This window comes from Astatotilapia calliptera, chromosome 4 (genome assembly GCF_900246225.1).
Source record: "Astatotilapia calliptera chromosome 4, fAstCal1.2, whole genome shotgun sequence".
In the NCBI taxonomy this organism is placed as follows: Eukaryota; Metazoa; Chordata; class Actinopteri; order Cichliformes; family Cichlidae; genus Astatotilapia; species Astatotilapia calliptera.
The window spans coordinates 12776821-12792761 of NC_039305.1; the positions used below are offsets into that span (position 1 = coordinate 12776821).

At 37.7% G+C, this 15941-nt stretch overlaps 1 protein-coding gene and 1 gene segment (V, D, J or C); both read left to right on the plus strand.

The window, feature by feature from the left end:
• The first annotated feature begins 286 nt into the window (after positions 1-286).
• LOC113020671 (immunoglobulin lambda-1 light chain-like) lies at positions 287-14867 on the plus strand. Its single transcript, XM_026164834.1, has 4 exons — positions 287-351; positions 435-757; positions 13635-13668; positions 14356-14867. The coding sequence occupies exons 1-4, from the start codon at positions 309-311 to the stop codon at positions 14676-14678; spliced, it is 723 nt and encodes a 240-aa protein (XP_026020619.1). The 5' UTR covers positions 287-308; the 3' UTR covers positions 14679-14867.
• LOC113020672 (immunoglobulin kappa variable 3-11-like) lies at positions 4832-5930 on the plus strand. The segment is given in 2 exon segments: positions 4832-5003; positions 5098-5930. Coding segments are annotated over 2 exon segments (378 nt in total).
• Positions 14868-15941: the final 1074 nt, after the last annotated feature.

Sequence of the window (15941 nt, forward strand, 5' to 3'; positions counted from 1 at the left end):
TTGTTGAGCTTGTGTGTCACCCACATGACCAATCCTCCTTTGCTATTTGTATGCCTAGTTCTTTTCCCCCATTTTGTTTTAATGTAAGTATTAGTCCCTTTGTTCTTCTGGAGGCCTTGGTATTATTTTCTCATTATTCTGATTATACGCTTCAATCAAAATATATACATTATGTTGCTAATAAAGAAACAAATTAAGACAAAAGAAAAAAAAAAGGAGAGGAGGAGACACAGCTCCTCCTCCTGATAGTTCTATTAAATGGCTTCTCCAGCAGCTTTTCTCCAAATCAGTTCATACTTCACACTGACATGATGCTGGTGACTCTCTGTGCTCTCATCTCTGCTCTAACATGTAAACACTTTGATTTATATTGCACACATGTATACTGATGTCAATATGTTTCTCGTGACTTCATATCTTCTTGTTGTTTGCAGGTGTGAGCGGTGTGACGGTGCTGACACAGAAACCTCCTGTTCTATCAGTGAGGAAAGGAGAGACAGCCACCATGGACTGTAACCTGGGGACTGTTACTGATGATGCTCTTTGGTATAAACAGATTCCAGGAGGAGTTCCTCAGTTTGTGCTGTGGTTTCGTTATGACTATAGTTCTCCAACCTTTGGCTCTGGGTTCTCTTCTCCAAAATTCACATCCACTCATCAGTCAACATCAGATTATCGTTTGATCATCAGCAATGTGGAGGAGGGAGACTCTGCAGTCTATTACTGTCAGACATGGGACAGCTCTGTTAATGAGTACGTATCACAGTGATTTACACTGTGACAAAAACTTCCTCACTCCTTACTTCTGCTTTTTGTGCACAAACTCAGTGCACCAAAGGCACACAATTAGTTCTTAAACATTGCTTTATTGAATTTATTCATTGTAATTTTTTTTCATTTGCACTTTCATTTTAAATTAAAAAAAAAAGCACCAAAATATACACACATTATTCACTCATAAAGTCTCACATCTTCAGCTTTCAATACCATTGTGGTGTAAAATACGTTTGATCAAAACATTGTCAACATGTTATTTCTGAATCAGATTCCAAGCTGTAGCCTCTAGTTGCAGAGAGAAGAAGCATGTTAGTGAGGTAGAAAGAGAATGTAAACATTTATAGATAGACAAACTGTGTTTGTGTATGCCTATTGTTTTTTCTTTTTTCTTTTTTTTAGATAATCAATGTATCTAATTTGTTGTTATGAAAGAGGAATATACTGCTTCACTGAGTGAATGGGTTAAATTATTAAATTAAATTAAGTTAAATTATTATTATTATTATTATTATTATTAATAATACAGATGGTACTTTTTCCTTTGGGAAGGTACCATGTGTGCAGTCTACAATTCGGTTGAAGAAAGATGTTGAATGTATTTAATTACTGTAGAAAAATAATTGGTTTCTGTGCATTTTTTTTTTTACCCTGGCAATAAATTACAGTCAATTAAGTCAATTAAGCATCATGAGGCAGAGTGGGGGGTTGTTCCCTATTTTCTTGCTGGGAGTTGGCAACACTGCTAGTTAGGTATATGTAAATATTGATTAGATTGTTTGATATTTCCCCTAAGTACTGTTTAAAATACCAGAATATGGAGGATGGTGTAGGTTTAAGTTTATTGGATTAATACATATATACCAACAAGATAGTGTACATCACTGTCACAACAGCATTTGTATTCATTCAAAGGCTTTATGGCTTTTCCTTATAATAACTGGTGGGCCGGTGTCCCAGTCCAGACCTGGTCTCAGGTATGCATAAAAACCCTTTATTTAATTAGAAATCCCAGTCTTCAATTACTTCAATACTACAAAATATTACATACAGTGCACTATACAGGTCATCAGATGTTCAAGATGGGCTTTATGTTCTCCAACAACTGCTCACACTGTCAAGCCAATACACCGGACAATTACATCCATGCTCTTTGGTTCTGTTCACCAGTTCAGAAGTTTTGGCGCGAGATATGTGAATACTTATCAAAGTGTCTGAAATGTTACATTTCAACTTCCCCTTTAGTGTGCTTGTTGGGCATCTTAGATTATGTCACTACAGAAAAGAATATAGCCCATATGGCTGCCCTATGCATTGCCAAGAAAACAGTCCTCGTGAACTGGAAAAGTAAAAATAATCTTAATTGTAACCAATATAGAAATTATCTAATATATCACATTAGTCTTGATCAGAGATGGGCAGTAACGCGTTAGTTGTAACGCGATTACTTTTTTCAAGTAACGAGTAAAGTAAGGGATTACTATTGCAAAAACGGTAATTAGATTACCGTTACTTTCCCGTAGGAACGCTGCGTTACTGCGTTACTAAAACCGTGATTTTTTTGCGAGAATGTCTCATGACAGTGACGTAAGCAAGTGCGACGTTCATGACAACAGCTGTGTGCAGATCAACAGTGGATAATATATCAGTGCGGGAGAGGGTATGAGCGTGCAGCGTTTAAAGCGTGGAAGTACTGACGTTATTTTAAGTTTGATTCCATAAAAAGTGACAAAAACATTAGCGTCAGTTGTGCGTGGGAAGAAAACTTCTTTTTACAGCGAAAAAACCCCTAAACTTCCAAGCAAGCACCGAGTGCACTACGACGTAATGGGAAACTCACAGAGAAACTCGCGGATTCCTCAACTGACCGCTGCGGCACACCTGCACCAGGGTAAACCTCCGCCTACCGCACTCCTGCTTTACAGGTGAAAATAGACCGCTAGTCTTTGACTTTATTTATTTTCTGCTGTGTTTTACTTGCATCTATTTGAAAGAGTCAGTGTAAACACGAAAAAAAATGTTTTATTTTATGTGCTGGAATGTGCAGAAAATAGGTTTAAATGTTAAACAAATTTCTTCCAGTCAGAGAATGTTGCATATAATTTAATTTTTGCTTGATGCATAAAGTTAAAAGATTAAAACTGATAAAACAAGTTAAAAAAAGAGACTTTTCTATTTGATTACATTTTGTATGATGGATTATGTAGAAAAAGTAGAATTGGGCTGAAAGATCTATCGCTTTATCACCTATTCAGGTTGTAAATCGTGTTTTTAAAAAGTAACTAAGTAACTAAGTAATTAATTACTTTTGAAAATAAGTAATCAGTAATTAGTTATTGATTACTTTTTTCAAGTAACTTGACCAACACTGGTCGTGCACCAGTAGGAACTCAGAATCCACTGGACCAGAGACACACACTCCTCCACCGTACTGGAGGAGCTGGAGTCCATGTTTTTCTTCATGCTACCAGCTATGACACTGACCATAACCAAATACAAAACCAGTGAAGAAACACTCAGAAAAAGTAAAAGGGGAAAATGCCAGTGACTTCCACGTGTAAAATCATTTGTTTTGATTGTTCTTTCACCATTGCCTGTGTTGTGCACCTGTTGTTGATTGCATTAAGACTAAAGCAGCTGAAATTGATTAACAATCTAACAAACCTCTGCTACTTGACTGATCAGACCAGAAATTTAACATACTTGATGCGATACTCTTAAAAAGTGTTTCTTTAATTTTTTTGGAACACCATATATTTCCTGTGCTTCCCTTTCACTGGATGTTCTTAATGGTTTTCATAGTTTGGAACTTTTAAGCTGAAAACTTAATGTTTCTACAAATAATGCTAATATCATTACTGTCATTTTCTAGACTTTTAGACTTTTATGGCATTTATAGCTGTTGAACACTGTGTATTTTCTGGCTGCAGCCTCTGTGCTCCTGTGCTGATTAACAACCCCCTCTGCTACTTAACTGCAGCTGGGGCTGATCAGCTAATGAGGCTCTCCCTCTATCAGGAGGTGACTCGGACTGGAGGAGAGAGCTGTGCTGGGAGAAAAAGCTGCAAAAGCAGTCTGATCAAGTTAGTGTGAAAGTATTCACTAACGTAACGTTTAGTGAGGTAAATATACAAGAACCTCAGTGATAGGTTTGTAGCTTGTACCTATCCGCTGGAACGTTGAAGACAATATAGTTACACTGCAAAGCAAGACACAAGCAGGCTGGTTTTACTCATGCATGAGGGAAAGCTGGCTGGAGCCGAGTGTCGTCCCACCACTTGACCTCCGTCAGACTCTCAGCCAGGCTCCCCATAGCACTCCTTTTATTGTGGTTACATGAATATGCATAGGGTCATTAACATATGACATCTTACATAGGTATACATGTGAACAAAGAATACTGTGTGTGTGTGTGTGTGTGTGTGTGTGGTGTCCAGATGTGACCCTGTGAAGACTCCCCAAAGCTGGTGCCAGGAGTCTAGCGGTCCATCTGAACAAAAGGCTCTTATACTTAAACAGATATACGTGTGCTTGCTATACCATAAATCAACAAGAAAAGAGAAACTCTCCTAGGGAGTATGTGATTTATACCAAGGACACTCTAGAAGAACGGATGCACTCCCTAACACACAGAGCTGTTACTTTAGGATGAAACATCCTTTCAATCCACCAATGATTATATACACTTCTAAGCATATATGAGTAAATATTTCTAAGCATAAATGACAATCAACAATACAAATCTAACACTCAGCATCATTAAAAATATCTAACAGTGTTCTCTAGATGGTGATGAATTCAAATTTAGCAAATTTTAGATCTTGGCGTATTTTTTGAATAAAACACAAGTTTAAGTAAAATATAACCAACTATAATCCTGTCTCATTTTAGATGTGGAGAAAGTAACCATTATAAAATTCAAAACAACAATCAAACGAACAAACAATAAATAAATGAACAAAGGGGAAAAAAGAAGAAAAAAACAAGACATTACCAACATCAGTGTTCATGAAAATAATGTTAATAATACAGCTTAGAGAAAGGGGGGGGGGGGGGATCCAGTGCTGCTCCTCCTGTCAGTCTCTCTGAGTTTCAGTGACATATTTAATGGTTGACACCTCCTCTCCTCTACAGAAGGAGTCAAATCTCTTTCCAAATTACAAATCCATTCTCAACACACAGTGACAACATGCTGGTGACTCTCTGTGCTCTCATCACTGCTCTAACATGTAAAGAGTCTAAAAGATACTGAAGAAAAGACCTCATGTTACATTTAAATGTCAGTGTGTTTCTCTTGACTCCATGTCTTATTGTTGTTTGCAGGTGTGAGTGGTGTGACGGTGCTGACACAGAAACCTCCTGTTTTATCAGTGAGGAAAGGAGAGACAGCCACTATGGACTGTAACCTGGGGACTGTTGATAACTATCCTGCTTATTGGTATAAACAGATTCCAGGAGGAGTTCCTCAGCATGTAGTGAGGTTTTATCATGGCTGGAGTTCTCCAAACTATGGCTCTGGGTTCTCCTCTCCAAAATTCACATCCACTCATCAGTCAACAACAGATTATCGTTTGATCATCAAAAATGTGGAGGAGGGAGACTCTGCAGTCTATTACTGTAAGACATGGGATGACTCTGCTAGCAGTGGGGTATCACAGTGATTTACTCTGTGACAAAAACCTCCTCACAGATACTTCTGCTTTTTGGTATCCTAATAAGACTCCTCCAACAACTCACTGAAACCCCACCACCTTCAAATACTGTGTTATTTGTTTTGTTTTTTTATTTTAATATTAATCAGGAAAATCATGAAAAAAGCCAAGAGGGGACTATTCAGTCAAAACTACTCAAATAATGATATACAAAACAGGAGACCAATACTGTATGCTGTTATCTATAAGTAATATAATAGACATCAGACTCAATTCGTTTTTTTGGGGGGTTTTTTTGTATTGTCTCAAGGCCAAGGAAAATGTCCAACAGATGTATTTTTTGCAAGCTGATCGTTACAGCTTTTGCCATAATGGTCCACTTGATTGTCACAGTTTGTTCGATATTTATTATTTATGTATTGATTTCTTTTTTTAATTTTAAGTTCTTACAATCTAAATGGACAGAACCTGGGGATAGGAAAGACAAAGAAAAGAGAAGTTGGGAAGAGGCTCAAGAGAAGGAGAGGTAAAGAAAAACAGAGAGACAGAGAGAAAAGACACTAAAAATCTGTTTGATCACCTGCTGGGGAAAAAAAAAACAAGCAAAAAGAGAACAACATAGTATGGAACCCACAGCAACAACCAACATAAGCATAAATAACAGTAAACAATAAATAATGAATGTTACTGAGCAGCACACAAGACCGACAAATCACAATATGTTTAGAGGCAGCAGCCAATCAATGGTGTATGTCTGTGAGTACCTTTTTGTACTCACCTGTGTGCAAACAGGTATTCACCACCAGCATTGTGCACCAGGATTAGAAGAGTTACATCCTGAGTGTTAGTAACAGTGGTGCTCAGTTTCATCAGTTTGCAATAATATGTGTCACAGTGATAATCAGATTGTTTAACTCTCAAGATGTAGATGAGAGAAACTATAATAAAATGTCTGTATCACAGTGATCTGTATTTGAACTCTTTGTTCAGTTCTTCAATATTCAATAATGACATAACATTTTATAAAATGTTCTCTTAACCCTAAACACTCTGGTTTCGTGTGATGTTACACAAAAGGTTGTGCATTTTGTTTGTTGACTAATTATAACAGTTAATTCTAACAGTTAGTGGGAGTCTCTTCTGTTTTTGTCCAAACATAAAAACTGGTAATGTTTAAAGCATCAATAATAAATCTGAAGGACATAGTAAACATTTTATAATAATAAAATATAACACCACAATTTTAAGGGAGAGGAGGGAGACATCACTATCACCAATAATTATTAATACAAATACTGAATTAAGCTCCACTGAACATAAGTCACCCAAATACATCACAAAATATGCACATTTAGCTCCTCCTCCTGTCAGTCTCTCTGAATTCCAGTGTCATATTTAATGGTTCACACCTCCTCTCCTCATCCTACAGAAGCAGTTCTATCTCTTTCCAAGTTACAAGTCTCAACACACAGTGAAATCATGCTGGTGACTCTCTGTGGTCTCATCACTGCTCTAACATGTATGGAACGTCATTTATACTTCAGATTAGTAGTTATTTGTTGGATTCATAAATGTTTGTGTTTCTCTTGACTCCATGTCTTATTGTTGTTTGCAGGTGTGAGTGGTGTGACGGTGCTGACACAGAAACCTCCTGTTTTATCAGTGAGGAAAGGAGAGACAGCCACCATGGACTGTAACCTGGGGACTATTGATAACACTGTCTTTTGGTATAAACAGATTCCAGGAGGAGTTCCTCAGTATGTACTGAGGTTTTCTCATAGATATAGTTCTCCAAGCTATGGTTCTGGGTTCTCCTCTCCAAAATTCACATCCACTCATCAGTCAACATCAGATTATCGTTTGATTATCAAAAATGTGGAGGAGGGAGACTCTGCAGTCTATTACTGTAAGACATTTGACAGCTCTAACTCTGCTGTATCACAGTGATTTACACTGTGACAAAAACCTCCTCACTGATACTTCTGCTTTTTAATGCTCATTTTTTTCACAAGCTGACAAAAGACCCATTCAGATGAGAGTGTTCTTCTCATCTGTTTCATAGCCCATCTTTTTGGAGAAAGACATTTCACACATGTTCTTTATGTGTTTGTTGGCAGATGCTAATGCAGTGTTAGTGTTTATTCAGATACCTGCTGTCCACTCTAGGTAAAGAAGGTGTTCTCAGCTGCAACACAGAGAAATGGTTGAATTATGTTAGATGGTCTAAACATTAGTTTCTTTTTTTAAATTCATATAGCACATTTAATTACAACAGCAATTGACGAAAGTGCTGTATAAAAATACAAAATAACTAGTACCAAACACCAAATAAATATCAAATAACTCTCTTACTGTATTAAAAGCCAATGAATACAAAAGTGTTTTAAGATGAGATTTTAAAAGATTGACAGTAGGAGCCTGTCTGATGTGTAAGGGTAGATCAGGGGTAGGCAACTCCAGGCCTCGAGGGCCGGTGTCCTGCAGGTTTTAGATATCATTTGATTCGAGTAGTGATGGTAAATTTGATTCTTTTTACTGAATCGAGTTTTAATGAGTCACTCACCAAAGTGAATCGGCTTTTTTGAGTCATTTGATTCACTGAGTCAGTTGACCAGAGAGTGCAAAAAATGTACATTTTCACTCAAACTTAATTTGTTTCTCTTTTCATGTAAATCCCACTGCTAAGATGAACGATTCTAAAAAAAAAAAAAAAAAAAACTATTTTATAGAGCAAAAAAGACCAAAAACATTTCTAAAATTAAGCAATTTCCTATCAAAATTGCTTAATAAACATTTATTTTGTTTATTTTTATTTTATTAGCATTTTCCTTAAATGTATTAAATATATATTTTCTCATCTAAATGTCCACTGAGCTGTGAGCCAGGGTGCAGTAATGCGCCTTCACATTGGTTGCCAACCAAGAGGAAAAAGAAGTTGTGAGCCAGGAGGGAGGGGGTGAGTGAGTGAGTGAGTGATTCGTTCGCTCTATGATTCAGCACAGGAGGGAGGGGGCAGTGGCGTGTCTAGAAAATTTTTGTTGGGGGGGCCAGGTAGGGGCACAGATTTGGAGAAGGGTGGCAGATGTAATTGGCAGATAATGTTAAAAACAATTCTACCAACCGTTAACCATAATTCAATAACCCTATAAACCTAATAACCGTAACCTTATTAGAATGAGATTTTAACCACTACGGTGCAAAGTGTTTAGATACTGCGTTGATAAAGTACAAGAGATACAATCAGTCAGTGTTTATTCAGCAGTCAAGGACATCAATATTTGCACAGTATTTTTACTGACATGTAGTGCACATATGTTTTGGGCAAAATCATTTTTGAATATCAAAATACGAACATTTTTAACATACAATTGGCAAATTAGCCAATGTCTATGCAAAACCAATGCCTATTAAAAAAAGAAGTTAATCTTCTCACAATCTGGTGTTTGATTTTGAAACAGGAAAAAAGTGGGGAAACAAATGAAAAGACTAACATTTGAATAAAACCTGAAAGCAAGTAAATACTTTATATGCTGCCTTATGGTAAACTTTGGTAATATTGATGTATAAAGAACAACACTGGCTGATGATGAATTACAGTCAGCTGGCATGGTGACACTGCCAGTATTAACCTGCAGGGATGGACTGGGACAAAAAATTGGGCATTTTCACTACAGACCGGCCCACCAGGTATTAAAGCCATAAAGCCTTTGAATGAAAACAAATGCTGTTGTGACAGTGATGTACACTGTCTTTTTGGTATATGTATGATTTCTATACATTTTACGTCAGATAAAAACTTTGTTCGCAAGATTCAGATAATTATTTAATAAAAGCTAGATATTTTAAATGAGAATAAGAAAGAAAAGTATTTCTTTGTGCCCCCCTCTCCCCATTAATGCCCTACCTGGCCCACTGGCAACACTTTGCTAGATCCGCCCCTGCACAGTTACCAGCTGTCAGCTACTTAGAAAAGGATCCTGGTGTTATTTGTCTCTCTGAAATAGTTCATAACTTCAACTCATTCATGTCACCTAAAAGGTAAACCTGTTTCTCCATCACCTGTTCAGCTCTGATGGTTCAGTAAGGACATCTCCTGGTTTCATCTTCATGTTTCCCTCTCACCACATATCCAAACCGATATCATGACCAGCAGCTTTACAGCTGTGGCTCCAGCAAACATCAGCTGATACTAGAAATTAATATTAAATAAATTCTAACAACAGCTGATCAAGCTTAAACGTGCTGCTGTTGTTTAGCGTGACATCCGCTGGTTTCCTGTTTCTGGCGCAAAGTGGGCAATAAACAAACAAGGGAGAAAAGCCGATCAGCTGATCATTGATCAGTTTCATGATTGAAGTAGCAACAGAAGACGGGGGGGGGGGGGAGAGAAGAGGCAGCTGTGCAGCATAACGACAGAATAACTCCAGCTTTGTGTCTTTTTCCATTCTAGCTAAAGTACGAGACAAACTGCGTCTCTTCTCAGCTCAATACGAAACGCGTAATATTTTCTCTGAATGAGGGACCATTCCATTTTTAAGGAGCCGTTGGCAACTCTACTAACTAACCTTATGAATAAAATAAAGTTCACTATCAGTAACATCATAGCAACCGAACAGTTGTATAAACTCGTCATGCTAGCTCACGCAGTACGAGTTATTGTAACTGACTGTAAAAAGTCAGCACAACGAATATAAACTCCACCTAAACTTGGTTTATATCTGACCGAGATAGACTGCAGGTCATAACTTTTTACCTTAAGTTCAGTTCACCTGATACTCGGACCGGCGGCTGCCTCGTGGCTCTCCTCCTCCTGCCTCCCCTTCCCTCATCCACCTGTTGGCTCTGTGGAAGCTCCACCATAGCCACCACCAAACAACTGAGTTATTTTTACAAATCGGCCAGCATCTGGCCAATCCACCACCTCTCATTGTTCATGCCGTTACAAAAAAAATAAAAATAAATAAGTCATCAGCCCACCGTGCAAATGTCCGATGGCTAGTCGCCGAAAAAATGTGTTCTGCGGTGCTGTGTTTCGTGCTTGGCTCTCCTACCTTTGCTAACATGATGCTCACAGTGCAGAAGCCGGTGCTGCATTCACTTACCCTCGGATATCTGAGCTTCACTGTGAAACCATAATCGTACATTTGATATTTCATTAAATTTTATTGTTTTAGCTTCGGGGTGGCACCTGGGGTGGCCAGTCTGGTTGGGGCCGCTGGACACGCCACTGGGAGGGGGTGAGCGAGTCCTGGGTGATTTGCTTAAGCTTACGATTCAGCACAGGAAGGGAGGGGGTGAGTAGCGCAAATGTGTTGTTAGCATGTTAGCAGAGCGATGCTACTGTGAACCGAGGAGCTATTTTCTTGATGTGAGCTTCTACTCAGGGTTTTTTCTTCCAGTTCAGAGCAGAAATTTTTTTGTAAAGATACTGGATGTTGTGTTTTTCTCCACAATTTTAATTATAAGCTAGATACATTGCTGCTAACAGCAACAGGGATGAGTCAGTGAGTCAGTTGGGCTTGTGAATCATGATTCATGAGTTAGTAAAGTGATTCTCGAGTATTGAACGATTCGTTCATGATTCGTGCATCACTAGATTCAAGTGTGTTGACCCAGGGTGATATCTAAAACCTGGAGGACACTGGCCGTCGAGGCCTGCAGTTGCCTATCCCTGGTGTAGATTATATCACAGTTTAGGCGTTACAACCCCAAACACTCGATCGCCTCTGTGAACCAGCCTTGACATTGGTATGGCTAAAAGCAAAAGATTATTTGATCAACAAGATCTAGAGGGCACATAAGGCTGTAAGAGGTCAGACAAATATCCAATTCAGGGCTTTGTAAGTCAACAATAAAATTTTAAAATCAATTCTGAAGTGAACAGTGAGCCGGTGAAGATAGGCAAGCACCGGGGAAATATGTTCATGTCTATTGGTTCGGGTCAGAAGACGAGCTGCAGCATTTGTCAAAGTCATTATGGCAGCTTACTTGGCTTCCGAACCTCTATCCCCAGAGCTGTACTTTTTAACACAAATATATCTACTTTCTACTCCGTACATTTTCAAAACAGAATTGTTGCATTTGGTTCATTTATAGCGTTCACGCTATAGGCTGGAAGGAGTGCAGGTGTCTTCAGGTACTACAGAATCTAGCTAGCTCTACAGAAGAGGATGAGGAATTAAGAAAGTGACTGGCAGATGTTGATGCAGTGATAGCGTTGACCCAGACGGCTGCTGTCCACACAGTTTCTTCAGGTCAACAAGCTGTTGTCAACTGCAACATTGAGAGAGATGATAGGAATTCTGTTAGCTGCTATAAACAAGTTCCTAGAGGGCTTCCTCGGTATGCTTTAAGATTTCACTATTCTGAGAGCTCACACAGCTTTGAAACAAGATGCAGACAGATTCAACTCTACATCCTAATGAATTATTGATTATCACTAAAATATCAAGCGGACAGAAACAGGAGCAGTGCATTAATGTCAGACATGGGATGACTCTGCTGATGATTCCATATCAGTTATTTACATTGTGGGAAAAAATTTCCTCAGCATTGTCTTTGCTTTCTTTGAATCTTTTACTTGAAGACAGTCTGTTAGGTTTGTAGCATAAACCTATTCGCTGGAACGTTAAGACAATATAATTACACTGCTAAGCAAGACACAAATAGGCAAAGTTCTTCATGTTACTCGTGCACGGGAGAGAACCGGACAACCGCTTGACTCCAGTTGGTCTCGTCCGTCCTCCTGTAACACTGCCCTTTTATTGAGGTTACATGAATATGCATAGGTTCATTAACATACGACGTCTACATACAAACAAAGAGTACCTTGCCTGTGTGTGTGTGTGTGTGTGTGTGTGTTGCTGATCAAAGGGTTAAACATCCTTGGTCAGGAAGAGGGTAGCCTCCCCCTCACCCTAGATGGTTCATCCTAGATAACACGGTGAGGAAGTCCTGCAGTTCATCTAAACAAAGAGCACTTAGACTAGAACAGACGTAGCTACGTTAATCCTACCATAAAACAATAAGACACGGTATGACCTCTCATGCTCCCAAAGTGCTGTCTAATACACACAAAGTTTGCAGACTATCAAGGATCAAAACCTCTACCAATCTACAACTAATTACAAAACTCTAAGCACATATAAGTAAATATTTCTAAGCATAAATGACAATCAACAATACAAATCTAACACAGTCCCATCAAGAAAACTCTAGGTAACATATAACCTTCAAATAACCCGTTATTAAACAACGGCTATCAAATTTTTAAAAAATTATTTTAAACCTTCATTATTAAAAATAGCTAGAGTAAATGTAATAGTATTTAGATTACTCAAATTTGATCACTGTTACACTTTGTTTAACACTTAATACTTAATAAGAACGTTAATAAGATGCAGCTATTAAAATTAAGCCTACACTAAACTCTGATTAGAGCTTCTAGATTGAGAAAATTTAAAGAAGCTTAATTTGGATTAATCAGAAACACATTTATAAAAATGGAAATGAAGAAATGTTAGGACAACTTTTGATTTCTTTGTAAGACATGGTTGTCAAACACTATGCGACCGATGCTCTCTTTTATCTGCTCTAACATGGTGGATCCTACATGTTAGAACATGTCTACTTCATTTTATAGCCTGTACAAGACAAAAAACATTAAATAAAATTATTTAATCTGTTTTTATTTTCTGAGAGGTGGGGATTCAGCAAAAGTGTTGACCCAATTAACCAGTTCTCAGTTCTGAGATTTCATCATTCTTACAGGTCAACTGCATTTTCTGCAGGATTCTCCTCAGACAGATTAATATCTAAATCCTGACCAAACACTGATTTCAAGTCTATTATCAATCATGCAGAGACAGGAGACTCTGCAGTGAGTTCCTGTTAGACATTGGAAGACTCTCCCAAGAAAGCTGGTTCATAGAGAAGCAGACTGTGGCCAAAATCTTATTGAGAGACAGTACAGCTCTGATTAATGCTGGCCAATAATGACGACTTTATTAAATCTTGCACAAAACAAGTGACATGAAGGAATAAACATGACTACACAGAGAGAGACACAGTTATAAAATACAAACAGATGAAGTGAATGAGATGTTGACAGTGAAAGTTAGTCTCTACAGGATGTTTCAGTTCCTCTCCCCTCATCAGTGACAGTCAGGAGGTTTTTGTACAGCCATGTATACAAACTGAATCACTGTGGTATTCGGACAAGGCACCAAGCTGATTGTGACAAGTAAGTACTTTTTAACTGATCATAAAACAACAGAGATTTTGCAAAAATCTGCTGATGACTACTTAAATCAATATGTTTCTTGTTCTGCATAATTTTTTACGATTTTGTACAATCTGAAATAGTTTCAGGTTGTCACATATACAGCGACATGAATGACTTATGTTTAAAAAATGTGAAATGGTGTCAAACCAGTTCTATGAAAATGGTGTGAAATATGTTGTTTTTCTGTTCTTATTGCTTTTAATTTATGTTTAGGTTGGAATTTCAAAAACATACATAGGCCCGTTTTCTCTTTCTTGAATAGTAGTTAACACTGTTACTAAAGTTCAAAATTACTTTGAAGTGATTAGAACTTTTCTTTGATATGAAAGAAAATTACCCACATTAGCTGACATGTTATGCAGAAATGTGTAGAATTAAATCAAATATATCTTACATGGAAAATTAAACAGTGACTGATCATATTTTATACTGTAAAAATACAAAAAGAAATTCAAATGATATGTTGGATCCATATATTTTAGTTCATATTTTATACATTAGTTTTGTTTTCTTCTAACTTCATAACAATTGTTATATTTATTCCATATTGAGTCTTCTTGATTTCTTCTGGTTTTATGACTTCATGTCCAATTTCCTTCTTTCCTTTCATTTCTCTTTTTTTGTTTGTCCTTCATGTATTTTCAGGCTCCAGCCTCTCTCCTCCTGTCCTGACAGTCTTCCCTCCGTCCAGTGCTGAGCTCCAGTCCGACACAGCTTCTGTGGTCTGTCTGTCCAGTCAGTCTGTGTCTTTTGCAGATGTGAGCTGGTTGGCTGCTGGGAGTCCAGTGAGCAGTGGGATCTCTACCAGCACTGCTGTTCAGAGATCAGACCAGACTTACCAAATCAGCAGCTCTCTGACCATCCAGACATCAGACTGGAACATGGATAAGGTTTATACATGTAAAGTGTCTTTGGGCTCACAGACTTCAGAGAAAACCATCAAGAAGTCAGAATGTCCCACTGAGTAGTCGATGACCAGAATGTGCTTTTAAAATCTGCTTCTTTACTGCTTGTGCTGTTTGCTCATTACAGTCTTTACATGTTAGAAATCAGAATAATGCAAAAGGTTTAAGTCATGTATTCATTAGCTGGTTTTTGACAAGTATTTTCAGGAATTCATGTTTTGCATTAAATTAATAAAAGCATCGATTTAAAAATGTGTTTTCTTGTGAATAAATGGGATTGTGCCACTGTTTTGCACTAACATAAATTTAAGGTGATTGAAATGAACTGTTACATTTTAGAGAGGGGCACAGAGAGGAAAACAACACTCATAAGCACAAAATTTTCAATTTTCTTGCTCCCATAGTTAAAACACAAGTATATTCTGACATACAGACTAAGTAATATTTGACCACTAGAGAGCATCATTTAATATTTCTTCATGAGTAAGAGAGAAGGCAAGTGTTACTGGTTTAAAATGTTGGTTGTAGATTTGCAAATGTATCTTCACTCTCGGTTAGTGAAGCATCACCTCTCTGTGCTTCTGTTTCTTCATTTCCAGGATGCACCTGTAGGTCTTAGTAACTCAAGTAAATGGCAAATAGGCTCCCTGTAAAATAAAATGGACCTGCTGTTTTTAATGGAAATGTTTCAGTTCATATCATTTGATCATTCAGAGACAGCTGAGCACGGTACGATGTTTGCCTAAACCTAACTTACTGTTAAAGAACATTAATGAAGTCCAGTTATGAAACTAAGCCTTTCTGCATCTTTCTGCTGTCATTTATTGTTTTCCATTGAACATTAAAACCATTACATATAACCAGTCGGTAATATCTAACAAGAACAGAAGTTGAATGAAAAACACAAAACACTGTGCAGAAGACCCAGGACCATGACACATGAAGGCAATCCATTCCTTCCACTTTTGTGAAAAGGCGTCTCCTTTAGACCTTTGCAAGAAACCCATCCTCTCATAAAGATATCCTTTATATACACATTCTTTGAGCTATTTGTTTTGTAACCAACAATGAGCTTATTTTTTTTTACCACAACATCCTCTTTAATTACTCCAAGATACAGCATCATGGGATCTACAGGGATTTTGCCACCTATTTCCTTTCTTAGAGTTAAACATGTATCGTCCCAAAATATTTGGACTTTCATGTCCAAAGATTTTGTGAGTGGGTGTCATTCATGTGACCACATTGCCTCCTGCTGCTGTGACTCACATTGCTTTTAAGGTGAATGTAAGGAGTAATATTTTAAATTGAATACGGTACTTTATG